The sequence below is a fragment of the Myotis nattereri genome, assembly GCF_964212035.1.
Source record: "Myotis nattereri genome assembly, chromosome: 1".
NCBI classification, from domain to species: domain Eukaryota; kingdom Metazoa; phylum Chordata; class Mammalia; order Chiroptera; family Vespertilionidae; genus Myotis; species Myotis nattereri.
Window position 1 is genome coordinate 47,691,459 of NC_138075.1, and position 27,250 is coordinate 47,718,708.

The following is a 27,250-nucleotide window of genomic DNA, read 5'->3' on the forward strand; positions in this document are numbered from 1 at the left end:
CTCGCGGAAACCGAGCAAAGCATGATGGGGTTTGTGGTCCTTGGGGTTTGCGCCTTTTCCCTTGGTCCCCCGCGCTACTCTCTCCGGACCCGCCCATTCCCTGCTCCCCTGGACACTTAGGTTGGTCTCGGCCCATTTGGAAACCAGGAAGTTGATAAATCGCGAGGCCCGCCGCGGAAAGACGGCGGCTCGGGTGGGACAGTCGCCAGGGATGGCGGAGCGTGATGATGAAGCGGGTGTCGGGGCTGCTCTCCTGGACGCTGAGCAGGGTCCTGTGGCTCTCGGGCCTCTTTGAGCGGGGAGCTGACCGGCAGCCCCGGATCATGGAAGAGAAAGCGCTAGAGGTTTATGGTAATTAATTTTATCTAGGGCAGTATTCGGCGTTCTACGTGGAGGCTGTGGGTAAACGAGGGCCTCACTTGAGGGCTGGGAGGGGCGACTCGGGCTTTTGCCGGATCCGCTGGGGAGCGTGGGAAGCGTTTTCTTGGGGGTTTTAAGTCACGCGGCATTATGGGTCTTTCTAGGACCTGGGCTCATCCTAGACCTGGGCAAGCCAAGTCTGGAAGTCTTCAACGCTTCATTTCCCTTGTCTGCCCCACGCCCTAGTGGCAGAGCTGGCGCCGACGGTGCTTGTTTAGGAAACAAGCTGGCCTGGGCGCGCTCCTTGAGCCTCTTTCCTATCCCTGATACGCGCTCCTGCTACCCTGGAGGGCGCTGGTGTGTGACTGCCAAGTTGGGGACTGGCCCAAGGTCACAGCCACTTCTCTGTACTGCAAAGGCAATAGGCAGAGGTCCCCAAGAGGAGAAGACGAGATAGGTTCCTCGTAGCCAGTCTTCGAACTTAACACAGCCAAACCTGGAATGCAAAAACAACAACAACAACAACAACAAACCACACACACACACACACACACACACACACACACACTTCTCTTTTTAACCCCTGGGGCCATCTTCATTGTACAGGTGAGGAAACAAAAGTTTAGAGTGGCTACACAACTACCTGGTGGTCACACTGCTAGTAAGGGAAAAGGGTAGAGCTCATGTCTTCTGATTCCAAATTTAGTGCACTTTCCACCACTTCACAAGGGCCTTATGACTATTCTTTTAGTATTGTTTTTTGAAAACTAAAAAGAGTGGATCTAACTAACGTTGAGAGATTTCTGCTGACTGAGGGTAAAGAAAGAACCATAAGAATAAAAATATAATATAGTAAGGATTATAGGCTAGGAGACGGAAGCTCGTGATGGAGCTGGTCTAGTTTACCATTGTCTTGCCAGAGGCAGGACCTAATCAACCTTCCTAGATGATTGACAGGAGTGGAATGACCTCCAGGAAACTGATGGATGCTTTTTTGTCCTGTCAGGTCTCTATCTACAGTTGCTAGTGACAGCAGGGCACAGGGGACACAACTTTGGAAGGGAGAGAGATGATTTTTGTCTTCAAACTTACATTGAGGGGGACAAATTTATATATATATATATATATATATATATATATATATATATATATATATATATATTATGCAGTAGAAGGCCATAGACCTGAGAGATACAGAAATTCAAAGGAAAGAGAGATACCATTTCTGATTGGGAGATACCATTTCTGATTTGGGATCTGGAAAGACTTTAAGGAGAAAGAATCACTTGAGTTGGGCCTTGAAGAATTAGTAGGATCTGGACATATAAAGGGTAGAGAGCATACTAAACAAGAAACTAGAGCAAAAGGATGGGGGTGAGAAAATGGCATGTTTGGGGAATGGCAGATAGGTGGATAGGATAGAGTTTGTGGTTAAAAGTGGTAGGTAGGGTCAAAAATTGTTTTAGATAACAGGTTGGAATTGGATACTGAAGGTTTACATATAAATGATTATTTTTGGTATATCAATTTCTTTAATGACAAAGTCTATATCATAAATGAAGATTTTATATCAGTCCAGAACCATAGAAGAATTTTATTCAGGGGGGTAATGTGAGGAGAGCAACATTGTTTTTTTTTTTTTTTAAATATATTTTATTGATTTTTTACAGAGAGGAAGGGAGAGGGATAGAGAGCTAGAAACATCGATTTCAGCGCCTCTTGCACGCCCCCTACTGGGGATGTGCCCGCAACCCAGGTACATGCCCTTGACCGGAATCGAACCTGGGACCCTTCAGTCTGCAGGCCGACGCTCTATCCACTGAGCCAAACCAGCTAGGGCAACATTGCTTTCTTTCTAAAAGAAATAAGTCCAAATCTCTCAAATTACTAGAAAACTGGAGATGTTTAATAAAGGGGGAGGTTTAATTTCAGGACTAAGTAGCATATAAAGACTCTACTGCAGCCTGTATAAATGAGCCTTATAGGAAAAAGGCCTAGGATGAGGGGCAGCAAAATCCCTTTAAAAAAACCTTGTTTCCCTGAGCTCCGTGATGACACAGCCTTGTGAAGGAGAAGCTGTGTCCTTTTTTTCCTGCCTCTATTTTCAAATTCTGTTTCTAATCAAGTGATAAGCCCAGGAGTTGCTATGGAGGAAGTAAATATGATTGATGTGTTTTTCCCAGCTGTATTTCTGATGGCAGGAGTGCTATACTAGTAAATAATAGAACAAAATCTCAGTCTTGAGAACATCAAGCCCATTCTCTGAACTCTCTGCTTCTGTCCTTTCTACGTCACCATTTCTCTTTATAATTCTTTTTTTTTTTTTTCTGTGTCTTTCTGTACAGCCTTAGAGTTAGAAGGAAATCTATCCTCTCCCAAGGCCAACCCAGGTTCCCACATCCTTGGTCTCACTCCCTTCTGCTTATTTTACCAGTCTCTCCACATCCCCTCAAATTTTCAGTCTCTCTTCCTCTTTTTTTTAAAAAAATATATTTTATTAATTTTTCACAGAGAGGAAGGGAGAGGGATAGAGAGTTAGAAACATTGATGAGAGATGAGAGAGAAACATCCATCAGCTGCCTCCTGCACACTCCCCACTGGGGATGTAGCCCACAACCAAGGTACATGCCCTTGACCGGAATGGAACTTGGGACCCTTGAGTCCGCAGGCCGACGCTCTATCCACTGAGCCAAACCGGTTAGGGCTCTCTTCCTCTTTTTGATCCTTCTCTTTGGACTCTAAAACATACTCAAGTTTCCCTTATCCTTGTCATTGTTCTAGTTTTTTCTAAACCCAATGTCCCTCTTCTGCCCTTCCTTTCCCTGCCAATGTTGTAGAACTACATTTTCAGTTCCCACCCACTTCCCCTTTTGCAAGCTGGCTTCTGCCTTCATCTTTACTGAAACTGCTTTCTTACGGTTGATCTCCTAGGTGACAAACAAAGACCTGTTTTAGCTCTTTGCCAACTTTTCTGCAGCATTTGATGTTGTTAACCACCCCTGTCTTCACTTCTCTGCTTCTTGTTTTTCTTCCTCCTGATGCTAAATTAGGTGCTTTCACAGATCTCTCCTTGGGTCTCTTACGTTAGTGATTTTCAAGCTGGGCTACATATAAGAACCTGAAGAATTTCTTAAAATCTCAATGCCTAGGCCAGTGATGGCAAACCTTTTGAGCTCGGCGTGTCAGCATTTTGAAAAACCCTAACTTAACTCTGGTGTCGTGTCATATATAGAAATTTTTTGATATTTACAAACATAGTAAAACAAAGACTTATATTTTTTGATATTTATTTTATATGTTTAAATGCCATTTAACAAAAATCACCCAAAAAAATGAGTTCGCGTGTCACCTCTGACACGCATGTCATAGGTTTGCCATCACTGGCCTAGGCCATACTACACAGACTATCTGGTGGTAGGGCTCAGATATTAATTTTTTGTTTTTAATCTTTATTGTTGAGAGTATTACAAATATTCCCCTTTCTCCCCTCCATAGCCCCCCTCCACCCAGTTCCCACCCCACCCCAGGCCTTCACCACCCTATTGTCTGTGTCCATAGGTAATACATATATGCGTATAGGATCTTTAGTTAATCTCTTCCCACCCCTACCCCCCTTCCCTCTGAGATTTGTCAGTCTGTTCCGTGTTTCCATGCCTCTGGTTTTATGTTATCAGTGTAATTTGTTCATTAGATTTCTTGTTTATTTATTTTGATTTTTAGATTCAATTGTTGATATATGTATTTATTGCCATTTTATTGTTCATATTTTATTTTTCTTTCTATTAAAGAATACCCGTCAACATTTCATGTAATACTGGTTTGGTGGTGATGAACTCCTTTAGCTTTTTCTTTCTTTTTTTTTTAATATATATTTTATTGATTTTTTTTACAGAGAGGAAGGGAGAGGAATAGAGAGTTAGAAACATCGATGAGAGAGAAACATCGATCAGCTGCCTCCTGCACACCCCCTACTGGGGATGTGCACGCAACCAAGGTACATGCTCTTGACTGGAATCGAATCTGGGACCCTTCAACCCGCAGGCCGACGTTCTATCCACTGAGCCAAACCAATTAGGTCCTTTAGCTTTTTCTTGTCTGTGAAGCTCTTTATTTGACCTTCAATTCTAAATGATAGCTTTGCTGAGTAGAGTAATCTTAGTTGCAGGTCCTTGCTTTGAATATTTTTTGCTACTTCTGGCCTGCAAAGTTTCTGTTGAGAAATCAGCTGACAGTCATATGGATGCTCTCTTGTAGATAGGCAACTGCTTTTTTCTTGCTGCTTTTATGATTCTCTCTTTGTCTTTAACCCTTGGCATTTTAATTATGATGTGTCTTGGTGTCGGCCTCTTTGGGTTCCTCTTGTTTGGGACTCTCTGTGCTTCCTGGACTTGTAAGTCTATTTTACCGGGTAGGGAAGTTTTCTGTCATTATTTCTTCAAATATATATTTTCTTTTTAAAAAATATTTTTATTTCAGAAAGGAGGAAGGAAGAGGGAGAGAGGGATAGAAATATCCTATATAATAAATGGCTAATATGCAGATTGTCCCCTTGGGAGTTCAACACCCGCTATGACATGCACTGACCACTAGGAGGTGGCACAGAACAAAGGAAGGCTCTAGCTGGCAGCTGACAGCTGGGGGAAGGAAGGCCCCGGTCAGCAGCCGGCAGCTGGGGGAAGGAAGGCCTGATAGGCCCTGATTGCCGACCAGGCCTAGGGACCCTACCCATGCACAATTTTATGCACCAGGCCTCTAGTCAATAGTGGAAGAGAATCATTGATTGGCTGCCTCCTGCACGCCCCATACTGGGGATCGAGCCCCCAACCTGGGCTTGTGCCCTGACGCAGAATCGAACTGTGACCTCCTGGTTCAGAGGTCCATGCTCAACCACTGAGCCATGCTGGCTGGGCTTCAAATAGGTTTTCAGTATCTTGCTCTTTCTCTCTTCTCCTTCTGGTACCCCCGTAATGCAAATGTTGGTATGCTTGAGTTATGCTCCTTACACTATCTTCATATTTTTTTTCTTTGTGCTCTGCTGATTTGGGTGTTTTTTGCTTCCTCATATTCCAAATCATTGATTTGATTCTCAGAATCCTCTCCTCTACTATTGAATCCCTGTAAATCATTCTTTATTTCAGTTAGTGTATGCCTAATTTCTGACTGGTCTTTTTTCATGTCTTTAAAATTCTCACTAAGATCCTTGAAAGTCTCACTAAGTCCCTTGAAGCTCTCATTAAGATTCTTGAGTAACCTTATAACCATTGTGTGCACTCTGTATCCAGTAGTTTGCTTGCTTCCATTTCTTTCATTTGTGACATGTTTCTTTGTGTCCACATTTTGGCTGCTTTCCTGTGTTTGTTTTTATGTATTAGGTAGAGCTGCTATGTCTCCTGTGATTGGTAGGGTGGCCTTGTGTAGTAGGTGTCCTGTAGGGATCATTGGCTCAGCCTCCCCAGTCACCTGAGCTGGACACTCTAGGTGCACCCCTGTGTGGGCTGTGTGCATAGTCTTGTAGTTGAGCCTTGATTGCCGTTGGCGTCACTGGTAGGAATTGCCCTCCAGGCCAATTGGCTGTGAGGACCTGCTGTGATTACAGCAGAAGAGCTGCTGTGCGGGAGACACCCCTATGGAGCAGGACTTGCTTCAGTGGGGCTTTGGTGCTTACTGAGTCTGCCCCTCGATTGTGTCGCTTGTGATTGTGTAGAATTGTAATCTGTTATGGTCTGAAGTTGTCCACCGGGTTGCACTGGCTCTGGGGTCTCCCGGGAGGTGCAAAGTTACATGCCACCTGGCAGGAGCCACAGAGTGACCAGCATATGGCTGCCACATGTTTAAGGCCCAGAAATGCCCAAGCTGAGGCCAAACTGTCTTGGGCCTCTTATTGATAGATATGGAGCACACTGATGTCAGCTGCTGCTTGTTTGAGAGATTTAGCAAAGTCTGAAGACTAAGCCAGGATAGGCCATTCATATGGAAAATTTACTACAAGCAGCTTGGGTGGGGCTGCAAATTGAATGGGGTGGAGTCTCAGGGAATCAACAAGGTGAAGTAAACAGTGTGAGCCAGGCTGATGGAAACTCAGATAGGGCTGCCACTCAGCTCTACTATGGGGAAGGTCCCAGTACAATGACCCCTGTGAGCACCCCTGTTTGGAAGAAAGCTGCTCCTGAGTTCCTGCCCTGATGCCAGACAATCCAGTTCCTGGAGCTCAGAGGAAGCAGGACCATATAAGTTTGTGTGCTAGACCTTTAAGAGGAACTGTGTGGGACTCCAGCAGCCTGTGGGTTGTCACTCAGCCACAATCCTTGCTGGTTTTTACAGCCCGAAGTTACGGGGACTTCTCTTTCCAGCTCTGGAACCCTGGGCAGGAGGTCTGGTGTGGGGCTGGGACCCCTTGCTTCTCACGTGAGGCAGCGGAGATATTTCTCCCCATTAAAAAAAAGCCACATGTAGGTGTCAGACCAGCCCGTTCGCTGCTTCTACCTCTCCTACCAGTCTTTATGTGCTTTCTTCTTTACTTCTCTAGTTGTAGGACTTCCATTCAGCCAGCTTTCAGGCGGTTCTGAATGATGGTTGTTCCTGTATTTTAGTTGTAATTTTTATGTGGTGTGGGAGGCGGTAAGTACCACAGTTACCTATGCTACCATCTTGGTTCTCCTCTTGTTCTTCCATCAGTTTTTATTTTTTTTAAAGGATTCCTGGTGGTACCATTGTTCAGCTAAGGTTGAAAACTACTGTTCTACTCATTCTTTCTTGTGAATTTCATAGGCTCAACAACCACTCTAGCCTGATGCTCTCTCTTAAACCTTACGTCAAGCACGTGTTTACTGGAATGTACCACTGGTTTGCTTCTGAAGCAAAAGCATATATAAAATTAAAACTATTCGCCCCAGCCCCCAAATTTATTTCTGTGTTCGCTGTAGTTTTATTCTATCAGTGTTCTCCCAGACACTTAGACTTAAAATAAGAGTCATCACTCAGTTGATTGGGGCATCCTCCCGTGTATCAAAAAGGTTGCAGGTTTGATTCCCCATCAGGGCACATACATAGGTTTCGAGTTCAATCCACATAAGAGAGGCAACCAATTGATCTCTCTCTCTCTCTCTCTTTCTCTCTTTCTTTCTCTCTCTCATTAATAAACATATCCTTGGGTGAGGATTTAAAAGAAAAATTGGAGTCATGTTCCTTTTCTCCCTTCCCTTCTGCATTTAACCAGTTGTCAAATTCTGTTGATTCTGCCACAGAAATTCTTCCTCTGTCTGTCACCATTGTTATATGACTGTTATAGGCCCAACTTTTTCAGCTGGTATCCCTGACTCTGCTCTTTAGTTCTGTGCCTATCAGCTAGTGGATGAGTTACCAATTGACAGTGTAATGCTGTCCATGTCACTCCCTCGTTCAAAACCTCCTGAAGTCATCCTATTGTCTATAGTGACCCCAAAAGATCCTTCATGGTTTGCCTCAAACTCTCATATCTCTTCATTTACTGGTATGCTGGGTTCCAGGCAAACTAAATTTCTGGTTCTTTACTTTCTTTCACTTTAAATATTGAATATTGAAACGTCACCTATTTTTATTTTTATTTTAAAATTATTTTTTGTCAGATACAAGCAAAAGTTTATTTAGAAAGTCACAGAGGTAGAAGAAGTGAGCTGTGGAAGAAGTGTGTCAGCTGAGCTGTGTGGGCTCAAGGAACAAGTTACAGAGGCAAAAGAAGGGCCCTTAGAGCTTAGGAGGAAGGGGTAAGGAAAATGTGCCTGGGGGAAGGAAGGGGCTAGGAAAAGGCTTGACGTGCTCCATAGAGAGAGCCGCTGAAATATTACCCGTTTTAAAGGCCTAATTCAGATTCCACTTCCATAAGTCCTGATGTTACATTCTCCTAAGCTAAAGTTATTTCTTCCTCTTGAGTTTCTATAATGCTTTCCCCATTCTTATATTCTCACTTCAATGTTGAATCCAAGACACTGAAATGATCTAATAACCAGGAAAACAGTTTTCTCAAAAGGAAAGTGGTAGTAGAAATTTCTGTCAGAAATATGGGGACTTGCTCTAGTATTTGCTTGCCTTAAATATAAAGAAGAGTGTGCTTTTTGATTACGACTGGCAAAATCATCCATATTTAGAATATTCATGTTTTTACATAATACCTTATCTGTGATGATTCTTTAGATTTGATTCGAACTATTCGGGACCCAGAGAAGCCCAATACTTTGGAAGAACTGGAAGTGGTAACGGAAAGTTGTGTGGAGGTTCAGGAGATAAATGAAGAGGACTATTTGGTTATTATCAGGTTCACGCCAACAGTACCTCATTGCTCTTTGGCAACTCTTATTGGTAAGCTTTTATATATATACATATATATCTATATACATATATACTAGAGGCCCGGTGCACGAAAATTCGTGCACTTGGGGGAGGGGGGGTCCCTCAGCCCAGCCTGTGCCCTCTCACAGTCCGGGACCCTGGGGGGATGTCCAACTGAAGGTTTAGGCCTGCTCCCCGGGGGATTGGGCCTAAGCTGGCCTTCAGACATCCTCTGGCAGCCCGGGAGCCCTTGGGGGATGTCTGACTAACGGCTTAGGCTCCCTCCTCCCGGAGGGAGCGGGCCTAAGCTGTTAGTCAGACATCCTTAGCGTTGTTGCAGAGTCAGAAGAGGCTCCTGCCACCGCCATTGCGCTGGCCATCCATGAGCTGGCTTCTGGCTGAGCGGTGCTCCCCCTGTAGAAGCGCACTGACCATCAGGGGCCAGCTCCTGCGTTGAGCGTTTGCCCCCTGGTGGTCAGTGCGTGTCATAGCGACCAGTTGTTCCTGGTTGTTCCATGGTTAGGGTCAATTTGCATATTACCCTTTCATTTTATAGGAGTTTTAAATTCTGAATTATTCTAGCTGATATTGACCCAAAGTAGCAATTAGTATGATGTGTAGTAACTTTATGGTATACAGAGTATCGAACCTGCAACCTAGCTATGTGCCCTGACTGGGAGTCGAAACCACAACCTTTTTGGTGTATAGGTTGTTGATCCAACCAACTGAGCCACTTGGCCAGGGCTTCATTCCTTATTTTGAGGTGGGGGAGAAGTGGAACATTGGCACTGAGAGTCTGTTCCAAGCCCAGTTTTAATTTACAAATTAAAATTTTTAATTTACTGAAAAAATTATAGAACTGTGTCTTGGCATTGGGGTGATAAACTGAACTTCAGAGGAACTTGTTATAGGGAAACAACTTTGTACCTTGTAGGCATAGACTAGGATTCCAACTTTGAGAGGTTTCTTGTGCTCCTTTTTAAGTGCCTCTTGTTTTTAAATTTGGCCTGTTGTGGGCATTCAGTAGAGTTTAAGGAGTGAATTCACTTTTGTTTGAAGGCAAATTGATAATAGAAAGGTCCTGGGCTTTGCAGTGGTCTTGGGTTCCAATCCCAACTCTGCCACTTGATTAGTTCATTGACCTTGGGCAAGTTACATTGTGACCTTGGTTTCATAATTTGTAGAGTGGAATTGATAATATTTAGCTTACTGGATTATCATAAGGAATATGTAAGACTATATCTATATTAAAGTTGCTAGCATGGTGTGAGGTTCAGTGGAGACCTACAATGGATTGAGCCAAAGCTGTTTTCAGCTACTGTATTATATGGAGATGCCTAAGCACAGGTGTATGCTTTTTCAAGAACTAGTAAGAAGGGATAATTGGGGCTTTTTTTTTCCTTCCACAGGACTGTGCTTAAGAGTAAAACTTCAGCGGTGTTTACCATTTAAACATAAGGTAAGGAAGATTTTTGTTGTTGTTTTATAAGTTTTATTGAGATTTAATTCAAATTATATAATTCACTTGTGTAAAGTGTACAGTTTAATAGTTTTTAGTATATTCACTGAATTGTGCTTTTGGAACATTATCATCATCCCAGTGAGAAACCCTGTACTGATAGCAGTCATTCTCCATTTCTCCCAAACTCTCCCCCATCCCTAAGCAACCACTGATCTACTTTTTATCTCTAGATTTGCCTATTCTGGATGCTTCATTTAAATGGAATTATATAATCTGTGGCCTTTAAAGACTGGCTTCTTTCTCATGAAATAATATTTTCAAGGCCCTCGCCAGGTAGCTCAGTTTGGGTAGAACATCATCCCGATACACCAAATTTGTGAGTTCAATCTCAGTCAGGGCACATACAAGAATTATCCAATGAATGCATAAATAAGTGGAACAACAAATCAATGTTTTTCTCTTTCCAAAATCAATAAAGAAAATGGAAACAAATATTTTCAGAATTTATCTATGTCGTAATATGTATCAGTATTTCATTTCTTTTTATAGCCTTATACTATTCCATTATGTGGGTATACCACATGCTATTTATTTGTTTATCAGTTGGTAGACATTTGGGCAGTTTCCACTTTTCATCTATTATGAATAATGCTGCTATGAACATTTGTGTACAAGTTTATGTGTGGTCATATGTTCCCATTTGTTTTCCACCTAAGGAGTAAAATTAGTGGATCATATGGTAACTCTATAGTTAACCTTTGAGGAACTGCCAGACTGTTTTCCACAGCTGTTCTACCATTTCACATTTCCAAAAGCAGTGTATGAGAGTTCTGATTTTTCCACATCCTCACCAATACTTGTCTTTTTCATTATAACTATCTTACTGGGTTGAAGTGATAGCTCATTGAGGTTTTGATATGCATTTCCCTGGTAGCTAATAATGTTGAATATTTTTTCATGTGCCAAAAATTTTAAACCAAGTAAAAGTCACATAAAAAGGGCCACAAGAAACCTCTCAAGAGCTCCTATACACGGAGCCACATTCCTTGGTCCTCCCACCCCCTCCCTCAGGGCCTCTTGCCCCCCTGGGTGGGGGGGAAATCCATCCCAAATCACTGGAACCCGGGGGAGGTTTCCTCACACCCTCAGGGCCCGAGGGAGGTTTCCTCGCACCCTCAGGGAGATGAGCTTTCAACAGTTCCCTCTTCCCCTGTCCCCTCCCCTGCTCCCACCCCCTTCTCCGAGTACAGGTCCCTTTAAGGCGACAGCGCCTTCTCTGGCGCCTTCTCTGGTGCCTTCTCCAGGTCAGACTACCAGCAGCGACCACGAGAGCATGGCGGACACCGAGAGCATGGCGGACGCGGACCTGTTTATGGAATGTGAGGAGGAGGAGCTGGAGCCATGGCAGAAAATCAGTGATGTCATTGAGGATTCTGAAGTTGAAGATGATAATTCAGTGGATAAAACGACTACAGTTTCTGTGAGCCAGGAGCCAGTCTCAGCTCCAGTGCCCATCGCTCTCTATGCTTCTGTTGTTAAGCACAGTGGGGCACAGAACAAAGACGGTGCAAAGAGGACTCTTGTCAGACTAATTGTCGAGGACAATCCCCAAATAAAGCGTCGTCGTCGATATAATATGCCTGACGACCAAGAATTGCCACCATATGTTTCTCCATCGGAAAGAAGGCGACGTCGTCTACAGAATATGTCTGAAGAAGAACGATTGGCACAACGTACCTCTGAAGCCGAAAGAAGCCGGCGTCGTCGACAGAATATGTCTGAAGAACAACGATTGGCACAACGTACCTCTGCAGCCGAAAGAAAGCGACGACGTCTACAGAATATGTCTGAAGAACAACGATTGGCACAACGTACCTCCGAAGCCGAAAGAAGCCGGCGTCGTCGACAGATGATGTCTGAAGAACAACGGTTGGCACAACGTAACTCTGCAGCTGAAAGAAAGCGACGACGTCTACAGAATATGTCTGAAGAAGAACGATTGGCACAACGTACCTCTGAAGCTGAAAGAAGCCGGCGTCGTCGACAGAAAATGTATGAAGAACAGTCATCGACAAGTACTACCAGTACTGATAGGAACTGCCTTCATAGCGAAAATGAGGTAAATGAGGATGCAGTTAGCGAACACAGTTGTGGTGGAATGTAACACGTGGTGTTACATGTCAATTTTCCCTATCCCTAAATTTCTCCGACGAAATGGAGTTATATGTTGCTTTCTCTCAAGTTCGAAGAGCATGTGACGTTAAAGTTGTAAATAATTCATTGCAAGGGAAATTAGTCAAGCACTCTGAAAGTGTTTTTACTTTTAATGTGGTATACAGGGAGATATTAGAATAAGTTTAATCAATTTATCAGTCACTGTTTTTATTGATTTTTTTATATCATGTTTTGTTTTTTATCTTTTTGTTGTTTTCATGTCTTTGTTATATCATGTTATTGTTTATTTGTTAATGAATTTATATATTATTTTCATGTACATTTTACTAATTTTCTTTCATCTCTGACACTTCTATTATAGAGAAAGGATGAATAGTGATATTAAAATATTTCTTCTAATTAATTTCCTTTCAACGTGCATGAATCTGTGCACCAGGCCACTAGTATTGAGATATTTATAGGTGAAATGATATGATCTAGAACTTGTTTCAGAGTAATATGGGCACCAGTAAGTGGGTAGAAGGTATAAGTGAAACATGATTGGCTAATTATTGAAACTCAGTGATGGTACATGGGGTTCATTATAGTGTTCTATTTTTATATATATTTTAACTTTCCTATAATCAAACATTTAAATTAAAAAGTATATATATAGTCAGTAAGTTGCCCGTATAGTTATCATAGATAAAACTTGTTGGAATTTTTTATCTGTCAACCTCTGTAATCACTACTCTGCTGGCCTAATAACTGTCAGGTTCTAGTCCACTACTGGGCTCTCAGTTTCTTGGAGACTGTGGGACAAACCACTGGTGGCCCATTAATAGCTGCCTGTACACCCACTCTGCTGGTTTTGCTTTGTAGCTAACTGCAGTGACTCCATTTGCCAAGTTGAACATACAGTTCAGAGGAGTCCATCTTATTCAGTAATTTGAGGTCAAAAAGTTGAGGCAATATTTGCATTTATCTTTGGTTTAGGTATATTGGCTCCCCCAAATTTTCTATCTGGTTTTAGAATATTTGTAAGTTAGAAAATATAGTATTGAGAATTTTTTTAGCCAAATGTAGTATATGGAGGACTTGAAAACATTTACAAAATTGCTTTTCTCACAAATGAAAAAGAATGTAAAATATTTCAATAACAATTAGCCCAGTTTATTAGTATGTGTTTATTAATATTTATTCATGAATGAATCATTACCTTATTAAGTCATCATTTTTACCTAATGCTGTTGACCAGGTCTTTTCTTTGTCAGTCTTGATGACATGAAGAGAAAGAAGGCCTATCAATCTCTGTGTTTCCATACCTAAGACCATGGTTGTTTAGAGAGTCCTTTGCACTTCTGAGATTTGACTCACTAGGAAGAGATGCCATTCTTTTTCCTTTTTTTTAAATATATTTTTATTGATTTCAGAGAGGAGGGGGGGAGAGAGAGAGAGAGGGAGAGAGGCATCAGTGTTGATAGAGAATCATTGTTTGTTTGCCTCCTGCACGCCCCACATTGAGGATCAAGCCTGCAACCAGGCATGTGCTCTGATTGGGGAATTGAATCATGACCTCTTGGTTCATAGGTTGATGCTCAACCCCTGAACCACGCTGGCCGGGTGAGATGCCATTCCTTAAAGTCTCCGTACTTGCTGAGTTAATTCTTATTGATGAATATTCCTCTTATAAAAAAAAATAGGTGGTGGGGGTGGGCTAGAAGGGGTCAGTGGGGGCAAAGGGGGAATATATGTAATACTTCCAACAATAATTTTTTTTTAAGTAAGGTGGGTTAGCAGCAAATTACATTCTGACAAAATAGGTGTTACCTAGTTAAAATGTAGTGTTCTTGTTTTTTGTTTTAAGAAAAACATGTTATTTTATTTGTAAGAAAAAAAACTTATATGTTATTTTGTTTTGCTGGAAAAAAAAAAAAAGAAACCTCTCAAGTTTAGAATCTTTTATTCTTGCATCTATTTGGCTGCCCTGGGTTATAGTTCGTATGGAAATAGCAGGGTAGCCTTAACCGGTTGCTCAGTGGGTAGCATCAGTCTGCAGACTGAAGGGTCCCAGATTTGATTCTGGTTAAGGGCACATGCCCGAGTTGCTGGCTCGATCCCCAGTAGGGGGCGTGCAGGAGACAGCCGACCAATGATTCTTTCTTATCATTGATGTTTCCATCTCTCTCTCCCTTCCTCTCTGAAAGAAAGGAAGAAAGAAGGAAGGAAGGAAGGAAGGAAGGAAGGAAATGCTGACTCTCCTTTATTTACCATTTTTCAGAATAATGAATCATGCTTAATTTTAAATCAAAGTAATGAGTATGGAGTCGTTTTATATCTGTTACTTTGTGTCTAGAATAAGAGTTAGTATTATGCAAGCCAACCCAGGACCAGTGCTCAGGAGGCCAGGGCCAGCTGGAGGTATGAGGGGCCCCTGGGGCTGCTGCCTTCCACCCCATGGGCTCTGCAGGCCCTGTAGTGCAGGACCGGTGGCCTGGCATGTCACCAGGGAGCTGGATGTCCATGGCTGGCTTGTAGGTGGAACCCCTTGCGGGTTCCCCATTTGGCATAGCTACTCCACTTTGATCTGGCATGCCACCTACCATGATGGACCCATTCCGAAAATGCCTGCTTGTGCCCCAGGCCCAGCCCCCAATGCCTGCTAGCACTGCAGGTTAAAGAGGAGGAAGATGGCAGATAAGGTTCTACCTCAGCGAATTTGGGAGTTTGTCCCAGAGTCTCAGGTATACATGGATTTCTTGACTTTTGAGTTGAAGCTGGACCAGACCATTGCTTGCAAGCAGATGGAGATCCAGGAGGCCATCAAAAAGCCTTTGCCGTGAAAACGAAAGCTGTGGATCTGTATTTCCAATATGTTCAGTCCTAGCAAGGCAGAAGGTGACAGTGTAGGAACCGTAGGTTACCCCAGCAGGGGACAAGGTGGGAACTCTGAGCGGAGGGAAAACTCCTGGATGATCCTAGCAAACAGAAGAGGAAGTTCTCTTTATTCTTTAAGAGTCTCGTCATTGAGCTAGATAAGGAACTGTACTGACCTGACGACCACCTATTGGAGAGGCATCAGATGCCCACTACCCAGCAGGCAGATGGCTTCCAGGTGAAATGGCCTGGAGATCTCAATGTCAAGTGTACCCTCTTGCTCATGTGGATCATCAGCCTCACCATATCCTTAGATTGGACCCTAATGACCAGAAGAAGACAGCTTGTTATGCCATTGGAGGTGGACAACCCACTCAAGGCTCAGATGAGCAATTTTCTGGCCTCTATCACCAATCAGTAGGAGATTGCCTGCCTTGATATCAAGATCCATGAGACCACTGAGTCCATCAACCAGCTGAAGACCCAGAGGGATTTCATGCTCAGCTTTAGCACTGACCCCCCATCCAGGAGTGGCTTCGTTCCCAGCACTGAGACCTCAAGATCATCTCTGATGTGATTGGGAATCCTGAGAGATGAGATGCTTCCGACCACCAGCCCTGGACCCAGGAAGCAGTGGGAAGGCATATCTTTGTCAAGATGCAGCGGCCAAGGCAGGAACTGGAACAGGTGCTGGGAATTCGCCTGACCTAACTGAACAGGGATCCCTCCCTTCCTTGTCAGCCTGGAAGGGACCATCATTTGAGGCTGCAGAGACAGGCACAGGATAAAGAAGGGAGTGAGGGGTATCTCCTATCACCTACTTCCCAGCTTTAGTTACATAAATGTAGTGGTAGAATTCCTTGTTGCTTGACCCCCAAAGCCTTATTACTTACTTGGGTTCACAACGGATGCCTCTGCCCCCTGCAGGTAGGCCCAAGTAGGACTACTGGAGGCCTTGCTTTGATATTATAACTGATAGGTTTCAAAACCAAAGGCCCCTGGCTTTGCTTGTTTACAGACTCCCCTCTGGGGCGAGTGCCCTGGCTGGCTCTGGGGAGCTGGACAAGGAAGAGGGACACAACGTACAGTCTTCCTAGCCTTTCTAAACTGAAGTTCTTTGCCATTCCTACTAGCCCAGCCTTGTTACTGGTTTGTTCTTTTCCTTTGGGTATTTACATTATATGGGGAGCAGGTTCTCCTATGCGGGACCCACTTTTTTGTACAGGGGATAAGGGGTTTTTTTAGGGAGTCCTATTTGGTGCCTCCTCCTTTATTTTCTTCAATCTATGCCAGCGGCTCTGGCCGCCATCATCTGGGTTGCCAGAGGGCTGCCACCCTAGCTCTTGGGTCCAGGGCTATAAAGCCTTCTAGTGGAAGGGGTACTCAAGTTCTCTGGCATGGCCTGAGGTGTGGGTGTGCTTGCTTGATGGAAGGCAGGGGGAAGTGGGGAGAACTTGTTAAGGAAGGTAGGCCTAGGGTTTGGAAAGTGCCACTTTAGGCAGGTTTAGAAATTTCCAAATAAATCCTTGTTTATTGGGGTCCCCCCCCCCAAAAAAAGACTGGACTAGATGATCTCTAAGGTCTTCTTTAACCATGATATGCTATAATTTTTTCACTCATAAAAAACATCTCAGTAGTAAATAAGTATATAAGAATTAGTTCAGCCCTAGCCGTTTTGGCTCATTGGTTAGAGCACGGCTCACGGACTGAAGGGTCGTGGGTTTGATTCTGGTCAAGGGCATTACCTGGGTTGCAATTTCCCTCCCCGTCCCTGGTCAAGGCATATGTGGGAGGCAACCAATAGATGTGTCTCTCTCACATTGATGTTTCTCTATCTCTCCCCCTCCCTTCCACTCTCTCTAAAAAATCCATGGAAAAAATATCCTCGGGTTAGGATTAATAAACAAACAACAAAGAATTAGTTCATATGCTCCATTTTTCTCTGGAAACTAAACATGTCTTTATCATATAACATGATTTATTTCCCATAGGATTTGCAATAATTTTGTGGGTTTGACTCAAAAGCTCTGGTTCTTGGAGGATAGCTTATGAAGGAGTGAGTACAGCAGAACCAGGAGGGTTAGCTTAACCTATATTGTACTCGAGAATAAGTTTGTCAAGATAAAAATGGATGAGAAAAGGAGGATACTGAGAACTATACTGTGATTCCATTTTTGTAAAATAAGAAATAAAAAGGAATGTCCAACCTTAGGGTGTACGTGTGTGTGAGATATGTGTTAGATTATGGGTGGTATAGAGGAAAAATATGGAAGAAACTACACTAGATTATTAATGTAGCTTTCTTGAGAGGGGTAGGGAGCAAGTTTAGATAATGATTTTGGAGTAAGCATTAGAGTGCAGGAGAGGGATTTCCATGAGTGAAACATATGAGATCTTATTTGTATAAAATTACATTAGTTGTATTTTAAAAAATGGAATGCCCCCTGCAGACATTTCCCAGGTCACCAAAATTAAAAATCCTACTCATTTAAGGCCTTGTTTTAGGGAAGAATCTGAGGGATTTGTTCCCAAGTCTTTGATGGTGGAAACAGGATTTGGGCTTTCTTCCCTAGACTGTTGAGTCCATTGTACATTCCACTTCATTCATCATCTTAGAATGCCCTAAATGTTTTGCTTTTAATATTTTTTTCTTCCTAGTTGGAAATCTACATTTCTGAAGGAACCCACTCAACAGAGGAAGACAGTAAGTGAATCTTGAATCATTATTAAAAACAACTTCAAAAAGTACTTTATCTGGAATACCAGGTTATTCCGCCAGCCAAGTATCTATTGGGTCTTTTGCAAAAAAGTGAAAAATCAGTTAGTAGCTTTCTTGAGGTGTGGAAACAGACATTTTTATGAACGTAATTTTTTTCAGTAGGACTCTGGGTGAATTAGAGTTAGGCCCTGTGGATATTGACTTGTTTAGGCCAGTGGTTACACATCTGTAAAGAACATCCAGCTCTAGGAAACTTGACTTACAAGCTCTAAAGAGTACTGATTCTTTTCTTTGGTGGCAGGATTGAGAGCTGTGTACTTGAAATTGAAGGTCTAGCGAGTAAAGCTTTAGAGAATCTTGGAGTAGGTGCTATCTTTCTGGGTTAATGTATTAAAATGGGAGTGGGGCCCTGGCCAGCTGGCTTAGTTGGTAGGAGCATGCACCAAAATGTTGCTGGCTTGATTCCTGGTCAGGGCACATACCTAAGTTGCAGGTTCAATCTGCGGTCGGAGTGCATACAGGAGGCAACCAACCAATCATTGTTTCTCTCTCACATCAATATTTCTCTCTCTCTTTCTTGCCCCTCCTCTCTCTCTCAAAAACTCAATAAAAACATCCTCAGGTGAGGATTAGAATAATAATAATAAAATGAAATGGGAGTAGGGAACCTTTTTTCTATAGAGGACCTTTGGCCTACAGAGAGAAGTCTATCAGTAACTACTTAAAAATACCAGAGTTGGGGTTTGGGAAAAGGAAAAGACAAAAAGTTCTGTATAACCTATGTATTACATTAAAAACAGAGAACAGCCCTGGCTGGTGTGGCTCAGAGGTTGCAGCATCAGCCCACATGCACAGGGATTATGGGTTCGATTCTTGGTCAAGGGCACATACCTGGGTTGCAGGTCCCAAGTAGTGGCGCATGTGGGTGGCAACCAATCCATGAGTCTCTCTCAAATCCATGTTTCTGTTTCTCTCTCTCTCCCTCTCCCCCACCCCTTGCCACTCCCTCTCTCCTTTCTACTCTGTCTAAAAAAACAAAAACAAAACAAAAAACATTAAAAAAAATTCTCCAGAGAACAGAATTTTATCTATAACCAATAGAGTGCAAATAATAAAAAATACATTTAAAATGCATGTTGCCCTAACCCAGTGGTCAGCAAACTGCGGCTTGGCAAACTGCGGCTCGCCAGCACATGCGGCTCTTTGGCCCCTTGAGTGTGGCTCTCCTACAAAATACCGACTTCTGCGCATGGGCCACGAAGTTTCAATTGCACTGTACGTGCGCGCCCGCACGTGGTATTTTGTGGAAGAGCCACACTCAAGGGGCCAAAGAGCCGCATGTGGCTCGCGAGCCGCAGTTTGCAGACCACTGCCCTAACCAGTTTGGCTCAGTGGATAAGAGTGTTGGCCTGTGGACTGAAGGGTCCCGGATTTGATTCTGGTCAAGGGCATATACCTTGGTTGCAGGCTTGATCCCCAGTAGGGGGCGTGCCAGGGGCAGCTGGCTGATGTTTCTCATTGGTGTTTCTAACTCTATCCCTTTCCCTTCCTTTCTGTAAAAAATCAATAAAAATATATTTTAAAAAAGTAAAATACATGTTGTGCTTAGCTTTTATCACTAAGTAAATTGAGAAGTTGGAAAACAGCAGAGGAGGGGAAGAAAGGGACAATAATAGAGTAAGAGCAACACTAAGACAGACTCACATCAGAAGACAGTGACTTAAAAAACACACAGGAAGATGCACACAAAAAACGAACACAGAAGAGAGGTGCAGAGAGGGAAGGAAGCCCACTGCTTTCAGAGAACCAGCCCATTCAGGAAACTTTTTAGGTACTGTCATGAAAACTGCTAAAACCATGTCCTACTTTCACAGTTCCAGACCTGTAGATTATTTTACTCATGTATTAAATTTATTCAAATCCCATAAGCTGATGGCCTCTACCTCTTAATTTAAAATATAAAAGAGCTTAGATTCCCTAAATCCACTCTTGTTATGTCTTTGAAATTCCTCTTCATTATGAGATTTTTTAATAGGATAGTATTAAGCTTTTTTAGAAGTATTTATTGAGTGCTTTCTTTATGTAGGCACAGTTTGACCTTTGAGATACATCCTTGCTCTTGTGGAGTCTACATTGTAGGAAGAAACAGAATTGCAATAGTTTATATGGGAATATATAAGTTTTCTACATGTGACATTTTAGCAGGATCCCAGAAAAGTTAGCTCACATTAAGAATATGGACATCTCACCCTGGTGTGTGGTGCAGTTGGTGGGCATCATCCCATGCACTGAAAGGTTTCTAGTTTGATTTCTGTTTAAGGCACATGCCCAGGTTGCAGGCGTGATCCTTGGTAGAGGGTGTGGAGTAGGCACCCCATCAGTGTTCCCTCTCACACTGATGTTTCTCTCTTTCCCTCTCCTTTCCTCTCTCTAAAAATAAATAAATACATTCATACATACATACATACATAAAAATCTTTACGAAGAATGTGGATAGCCCTACCCCCAGTTCAGTTGGTTGGAGTGTTGTTCCTTGCACCAAATAGGTTGCGGGTTTGATTTCTAACCAGGTCACTTACCAATGTTGTGGTTTAATCCCAGGTTGGGGCGCTGATGGAAGGCAACCAATCCATGTTTCTCATATTGATGTTTCTCTCTCTCTCTCTCTCTCTCTCTCTCATCAATAAACAGCCGTGGCCGGTGGATAGAGCGTCGGCCTGCGGACTGAAAGGTCCCGGGTTCGATTCCAGTCAAGGGCATGTGCCTTGGTTGCGGGCACATCCCCAGTGGGAGATGTGCAGGAGGCGGCTGATCGATGTTTCTCTCTCATCGATGTTTCTAACTCTCTCCCTTCCTCTCTGTAAAAAATCAATAAAATATATATATATAAAAAAATCAATAAACATACTCGGGTGAAGATGAAAAAAAAAATAAAGAATATGGAAATCTCTCTTGGACTATTTCATCAGGATTATTTTTAGCAAATTATAGGCAACCAATGTGGACCAATAACCTTTATGATATGAAGATCCATGCAAACTAGTTTAAAAAAGGAAAGATCCAGCTCAGCTGGCATGGCTCAGTGGTTGAGCATCCACCTATGAACCAGGAGGTCACAGTTTGATTCCCGGTCAGGGCACATGCCCAGGTTGTGAGCTTGATCCCCAGTGTGGCGTGTGCAGGAGGCAGCCAATCAATGATTCTCTCTCATATTGATGTTTCTATCTCTCTAGCTCTCTCCCTTCCTCTCTGAAATCAATAAAAATATATAAAAGATCCAGTAGATTAATAGAAAGAGACATAAATAGAACATTCACATAAGAAGAGCTAATAAATACACATGGGAGAATGTTATCCCACTATTAATCAAGAAATTACAAATTACAGTCATTGGAACTATTTTTCACCTGTTTTATATATATACTAGAAGCTCGTTGCAGGAGGATTCCTGCAAGAATAGGGCTTCCTCGAGCCAATCGCACCGCCAAGCCCGGCTGCCCAGGGCCACAGACGAGGGTCCCGGCTGGGGGCAGGGCTTAGGCAGCATATGGGGGCCCGGATGGTGGCTCGTGCTGGCCCGCCCTGCCTGCATTATGCAAATTAGCTGCCATCTTTGTTGGCGGTTAATTTGCATATCACGCTGATTAGCCAATGGGAGGCGTAGTGAAAGTATAGTTAATTACCATGTTTGTCTACTATTAGATAGGATATATACATATAATTTTTTATTACATATATAATTTTCACCTGTTTTTTTTTCTTAATTAAATCTTTATTGTTCAGATTATTACATTTGTTCCTCTTTTTTTCCCCATAACTCCCCTCCTCCCAGTTCCCGCCACACCATCCGCCCTCACTCCCCACCCACTGTCCTCATCCATAGGTGCACGATTTTTGTCCAGTCTCTTCCCACATCTCCGACTCCCCTTTCCCCCCCAAGAATAGTCAGTCCATTCCCTTTCTATGTCCCTGATTCTATTATGATCACCAGATTATGTATTCACTTGATTCTTAGATTCACTTGTTGATAGATGCATGTTTGCTGTTCATAATTTGTATCTTTACCTTTTTCTTCTTCTTCCTCTTCTTAAAGGATACCTTTCAGCATTTCATATAATACTGGTTTGGTGGTATGAACTCCTTTAGCTTTTCCTTATCTGTGAAGCTCTTTATCTGACCTTCAGTTCTGAATGATAGCTTTGCTGGATAAAGTAATCTTGGTTGTAGGTTCTTGGTATTCATCACTTTGAATATTTCTTGCCATTCCCTTCTGGCCTGCAAAGTTTCTGTTGAGAAATCAGCGGACAGTCATATGGGTACTCCCTTGTAGGTAACTGAGTTTCTTTCTCTTGCTGCTTTTAGGATTTTCTCTTTGTCTTTTGCTCTTGGCATTTTAATTATGATGTGTCTTGGTGTGGTCCTCTTTGGATTCCTTTTGTTTGGGGTTCTCCGTGCTTCCTGGACTTGTAAGTCTATTTCTTTCACCAGGTAGGGGAAGTTTTCTGTCATTATTTCTTCAAATAGGTTTTCAATATCTTGCTCTCTCTCATCTTCTGGCACCCCTATAATTCTGATGTTGGTACGCTTGAAGTTGTCCCAGAGGCTCCTTACACTATCTTCGTATTTTTGGATTCTGTTTTCATTTTGCTTTTCCGGTTGGGTGTTTTTAGCTTCTTCGCATTTCAAATCTTTGCCTTGATTCTTGTGGTCCTCTGGTCTGCTGTTGGGAGTCTGTATAATATTCGTTATTTCAGTCCGTGTATGTTTAATTTCTAGTTGGTTCTTTATCATAACATCGAGGGTCTCATTAGATTTGTTGAGGATCTCATTAAGTTTATCAGCAGCTTCTAGACCAGGGGCGGGCAAACTTTTTGACTCAAGGGCCACAATGGGTTCTTAAACTGGACCGGAGGGCCGGAATAAAAGCATGGATGGAGTGTTTGTGTGAACTAATATAAATTCAAAGTAAACATCATTACATAAAAGGGTACGGTCTTTTTTTTCAATAGTTTTATTCATTTCAAATGGGCCGGATCCGGCCCGCGGGCCGTAGTTTGCCCACGGCTGTTCTAGACAGTTCTTGAGAGACCTTAAAAGTGTGGTTCTGAACTCAATATCCTCCATTGACAGTTTTGTCCTGTTTCTTTGTCTCCGTATTTTTTATGCTTTCTTGGTGCACCCCCTAGTGGTCTTTGTGTGCAGTCCTCCTGTAGTTAAGCCTTGACTGTTGTAGTTAATACTAGGGGGATTTGACCTCCAGGCCAGCTGGCTGTGAGAATCACCTGTGTCTGCAGTGGGAAAACTTCTGTCCTCTAGGGAGGTGCTAATCTAGCCTTTGCCTGAGGCTATCTGGCAAATGGCTCTGCGCAGGGCTTGGGCGGGGCGGGTGGGTCGCTCGGGCTCGGGATCAACAGGGTGGGCCGGAGAGAGCAGTTATGGCGGCACTCAGTTCCGTCCCTAGGGGCTCTGCCTCACAGAGTCCCAGCAACCGCTGCAATCCTCGGAGAGAAAGCTGCCTTCGAGTTCCTACTGAAGCCAGATAGTCCTGCTTCTCCCGTTTGAGTCTGGGTCCCTAGAGACTCGCCCGGATCTGGAGCTCAGAATCTGAGACTCCCTCCCGATTGAAAGCACCAACCGCGGCCTCCGCTGCCAGCCCGCTCCGCGTGCACTCCGTACCTGAGTATTTCACTTTAGCACTGCGCCTCCTCTGAGTCTGGGTATGATATTCTCTTTCCTCCTAGTTGTAGAATTTCCACTCAGCCAGCCTTCCTGTGGTTCTGGATGATGTCTGTTCCGTCTTTTAGGTGTGTTTTGATTTGGTTGTTCTAGGCAGCAATCTCCGGCGTTAACCTATGCCGCCATCTTGGTTCTCCTCATCGTTGATCTTCATCTGTTTTATATATATATATATATATATATATATATATATATATATATATATATATATATGATTTTTTTCTCACTTGAGGATTTGTTTTTATAGATTTTAGAGAGAGAGGAATGGAGAGAGAGAAACATTGATGTAAGAGAAAAACATGGATCGGTTGCCTCTTGTATGTGCCCCAACCAGGAATCAAACCCACAACCTACTTATGTGCCTTGAATGGGAATCAAATCCACAACCTTTTGGTGTATAGGACAATACTCCAACCAACTGAGCCACCTGGCCAGGGCTGGTTTTTGTTTGTTTTTTAATATACTGGGTATTTCTGGCACACTGATAGCTCATGTATTGCTGTTGAGAATACAAATTGGTAAAAAAAAATACTGGGAAGTAATTCAGTTATATCATTCAAACCATAAAAATGCTTATGTTTTTGGTTCTGATAATCCCACTTTGAAGAATCTTTCCAAAAAGGAGGCTATATGTTTAGAGTTGCTTGTTGTAGCATAGTGTTTATAATTTATTTATTTTTTAAGACTAGTGGCCCGGTGCACAAAATTCATGCGGGGGGGGGGGGGGCGCGGATGTCCCTCAGCCCAGCCTGCACCCTCTCCAATCTGGGACCCCTTGGGGGATGTCCGATTGCCGGATCCCTGTGGCCCCCAACTGCACCCCCCTGCCAGCCTGATCTCCCCCAACTGTCCCCCTTGCCAGCCTGTTTGCTTGCAACTACCACCCACTACCGGCCTGCTCGCCCCCAACTGCCACCTCCTGCCGGCCTGATTGCCCCCAATGCCCCCCCCACCCCGCCAGCCTGCTTGCCCCCACCTGCTCCCCCTGCCGGCCTGATCGCCCCCAACTGCCCGCCGTGCTGGCTTGCTCGCCCCCAACTGCCCTCCTCCACCAGCCTGCTTGCCCCCCAACTGTCATCCTGCTTGGCCCCAGCTGCCTCCCCCTCTCCCCACCCCAGCCTGATCGCCCCTAACCTGCCTCTGCCTTGGCCCTGCCACCATGGCTTTGTCCGGAAGGTCTCCCAGAAGGTCTTCCTGTCTAATTAGCATATTACCCTTTTATTAGTATAGATTCATTTTTTCTTCATAATTAATTTAGAACACTTAACAATTTTTGCTGTATTAAATAACCCTGTAGCTTAAAAAAAAAATAGACCTAAGGGGGGAAAAGAGCAACTTTCAAAATTGTATTTACCCTGTGCTCGCTTTGGCAGCACATGTACTAAAATTGGAACCATACAGAGAAGATTAGCATGGCCCCTGCGCAAGGATGACATGCAAATTCGTGAAGCGTTCCATATTTTAAGAAAAAAAATTGTATTTTCCCTGAGTGTAACATCTGGCAGTATGAATATGGACAAAGATTGGAAAGAAAGAAATGAAAATAGTTGTGGTAGAATAGTAGGCTTATAGGGGATATTTTTCTCTTTAACTCTCCCTTCCAGAACTTCTGAATAATTAGCTAAAATCAGTTTTAAGTTCTCAGGGAGTTAAATTCTCTTTTAACAGCCTAAGAAAAATACTGTCTGTTGCCACATATTGACACAGTTCTGCTAACTTTTGTCTGTGTGTTTTGCAGTCAACAAGCAGATAAATGACAAAGAGCGAGTGGCAGCTGCAATGGAGAACCCCAACTTACGGGAAATCGTGGAACAGTGTGTCCTTGAACCTGACTGATAGCTGTTTTAAGAGCCACTGAACTTGTTTGATATGTCTGTTTAAACTCCTTGTAAAATGTAAAAGACTCATGTTTAATACATAGGTGATTTATACCTCAAAGCATTTTTTTAAAAGATGATTTCCAAGCAAGATAAGGTAGTACCTAGTTTGTTCATTGTATAACATTCTCAGGATTTGTAACACTTAAATGATCAGACAGAAAAATATTTTCTAGTTATTATGTGTAAGATAAGTTGCTATTTTTCTGATGCCTATTCTGATACAACTGCTTTTCATGTCAAATATTTGCTGTGTCCAAATGTATTCAATTCAATTTAAATCATTACTCTGTAAAATAAATAAAGCAGAGGTGATTCTTTCAATGACACACCTTAGAATGTTTTTATTAAATTTTAAATTCAGTGTAAATGTTGACTGTAAGATATTTACAAAGGTTTATTTTTCTGATTATGATGTAGAGTCAGAGATCTGAAAGCCAAAATGAACCCTTAAGATCAGGCTGTGGTCCTGCTTTTCTTCAAGGAGAGTCCTGGACCCATTTAGATGAGGAACAAATGTGGAGCGCCAGGTGGCAGATAAAATTTTGAAGATCAAGAATTCCCCAAAGCAGGTGTTTGTGTGTGTGTGTGTGTGTGTGTGTTTTATCCTCGCCTGAGGATATGTTTATTATAGAGAGAGAGTAAGGGAGAGAGAGATAGAGAAACATCAATGAGAGAGAAACATTGATTGGTTGCCTCCCATACTGGGGATCGAACCTGAAACCTTGGTGTGTGTCCTGATTAGTAATCAAACCTGAGATCTTTTGGGTGCACGCATGGACACTCCAACCAACTGAGCCACCCAGCCAGGGCTCCAAAGCAGTTTTGATTAAAACAATCTAAATTTATGGCCTCTCGTTTACTTTGTTCAGTTTGTTTTAGGGTACAATGGGCATTTTAAGTGTAACAGGGTTTGGCAAGCAGTCTCCAAGTTGGTCCCCAGTGATCTTAGATTCCTGGTATCCATGCCTTTGTGAAGTTTCTTTCCATGGTGAATCAGAGCTGGCTGACATGACTGAACAATCAGAGGTGACAGTATGTGACTTCTGAGGTTAGATCATAAAAGGTGCTGCTTTCGCCTTGTTGCTTGTTCTGTGGGAATCCAGCCGCTATGCCCTGAGAACACGGGAGCAGCCTGTGGAGAATTCCAGGAGAGAGGAATTGAGGCCTCCACTCACAGCCAGCACCGACTTGGAAACCAGGTGAGTGAACCACACTGGAAGTGACCCTCCAGCCCTCGTCAGGCTGATACCATGACTGGAACCTCACAAGACCCTGAGCCAGAACCACCTAATGCCTGAATTCCTGGTCCAGAGAAGCTGTGAACATAATAAATATTTATTGTTTACACCACTAAGTTTGGGGGTAATTTATTTTACAGCAATAAGTAACTAACATACAAGTTATTAGAATGGAACTCTTCTGCCTCAAATTTGAGGATCCTAAGGGAAGACAGGAGGACTTGTTTCATGGCTCTTGAGCCCCTTAATCTACTTCAAGAATATAAGTTTTGAGAGAACAGAGGATTTGGTAAGAAGATGGATAAAAAGATTTTTTGGATAAAGTTGTTGCTGTGAGTGCCAACCCCCATTTTGGCAGCAGAGTAGGGAAGTGACACCCACTATTAAAGCTGAGGAAGATTTCACGGGGCCAACTCAGAGTTTGGAAATGTGTTCTCTGCAGTCAGGACGCCCGGAAAACTGGTGCCTAGCTCAGGACTGGGAAAGAAAGCAGAAGTGGGCTGAAAGCTGGTAGGTCACT

At 43.1% G+C, this 27,250-nt stretch overlaps 1 protein-coding gene and 1 pseudogene across 6 annotated transcripts; both read left to right on the forward strand.

Moving 5' to 3' along the window:
• Positions 1-26,835, forward strand: CIAO2A (cytosolic iron-sulfur assembly component 2A). 5 transcript variants are annotated; one of them, XR_013996170.1, is made up of 6 exons: positions 114-351; positions 8,530-8,694; positions 10,074-10,123; positions 11,377-12,245; positions 17,816-17,861; positions 25,351-25,817. XR_013996170.1 is itself a non-coding variant. In XM_081094395.1 (5 exons), exons 1-5 carry the CDS (start codon positions 225-227, stop codon positions 25,446-25,448), a joined length of 486 nt encoding a protein of 161 aa, XP_080950521.1. In that variant the 5' UTR covers positions 1-224; the 3' UTR covers positions 25,449-26,835. The 5 variants fall into 5 exon arrangements, 1 of the variants encoding a protein (XP_080950521.1); XR_013996171.1 differs by having other exon boundaries at positions 11,431-12,245; XM_081094395.1 differs by lacking the exon at positions 11,377-12,245 and having other exon boundaries at positions 1-351; positions 25,351-26,835.
• On the forward strand, positions 14,738-15,578 carry LOC308527326 (SWI/SNF-related matrix-associated actin-dependent regulator of chromatin subfamily D member 2-like; annotated as a pseudogene). The gene has a single exon. The product of its transcript is annotated as an SWI/SNF-related matrix-associated actin-dependent regulator of chromatin subfamily D member 2-like (transcript).
• Positions 26,836-27,250: the final 415 nt, after the last annotated feature.

Bases quoted from the DNA above. Each gene is read 5' to 3' on its own strand.
- CIAO2A (XM_081094395.1), top strand. From the start codon at position 225: ATGATGAAGCGGGTGTCGGGGCTGCTCTCCTGGACGCTGAGCAGGGTC. The intron at 352-8,529 runs GTAATTAATTTT...ATGATTCTTTAG, and splicing joins GAAAGCGCTAGAGGTTTATG to ATTTGATTCGAACTATTCGG. The intron at 17,862-25,350 runs GTAAGTGAATCT...TGTGTTTTGCAG, and splicing joins CCACTCAACAGAGGAAGACA to TCAACAAGCAGATAAATGAC.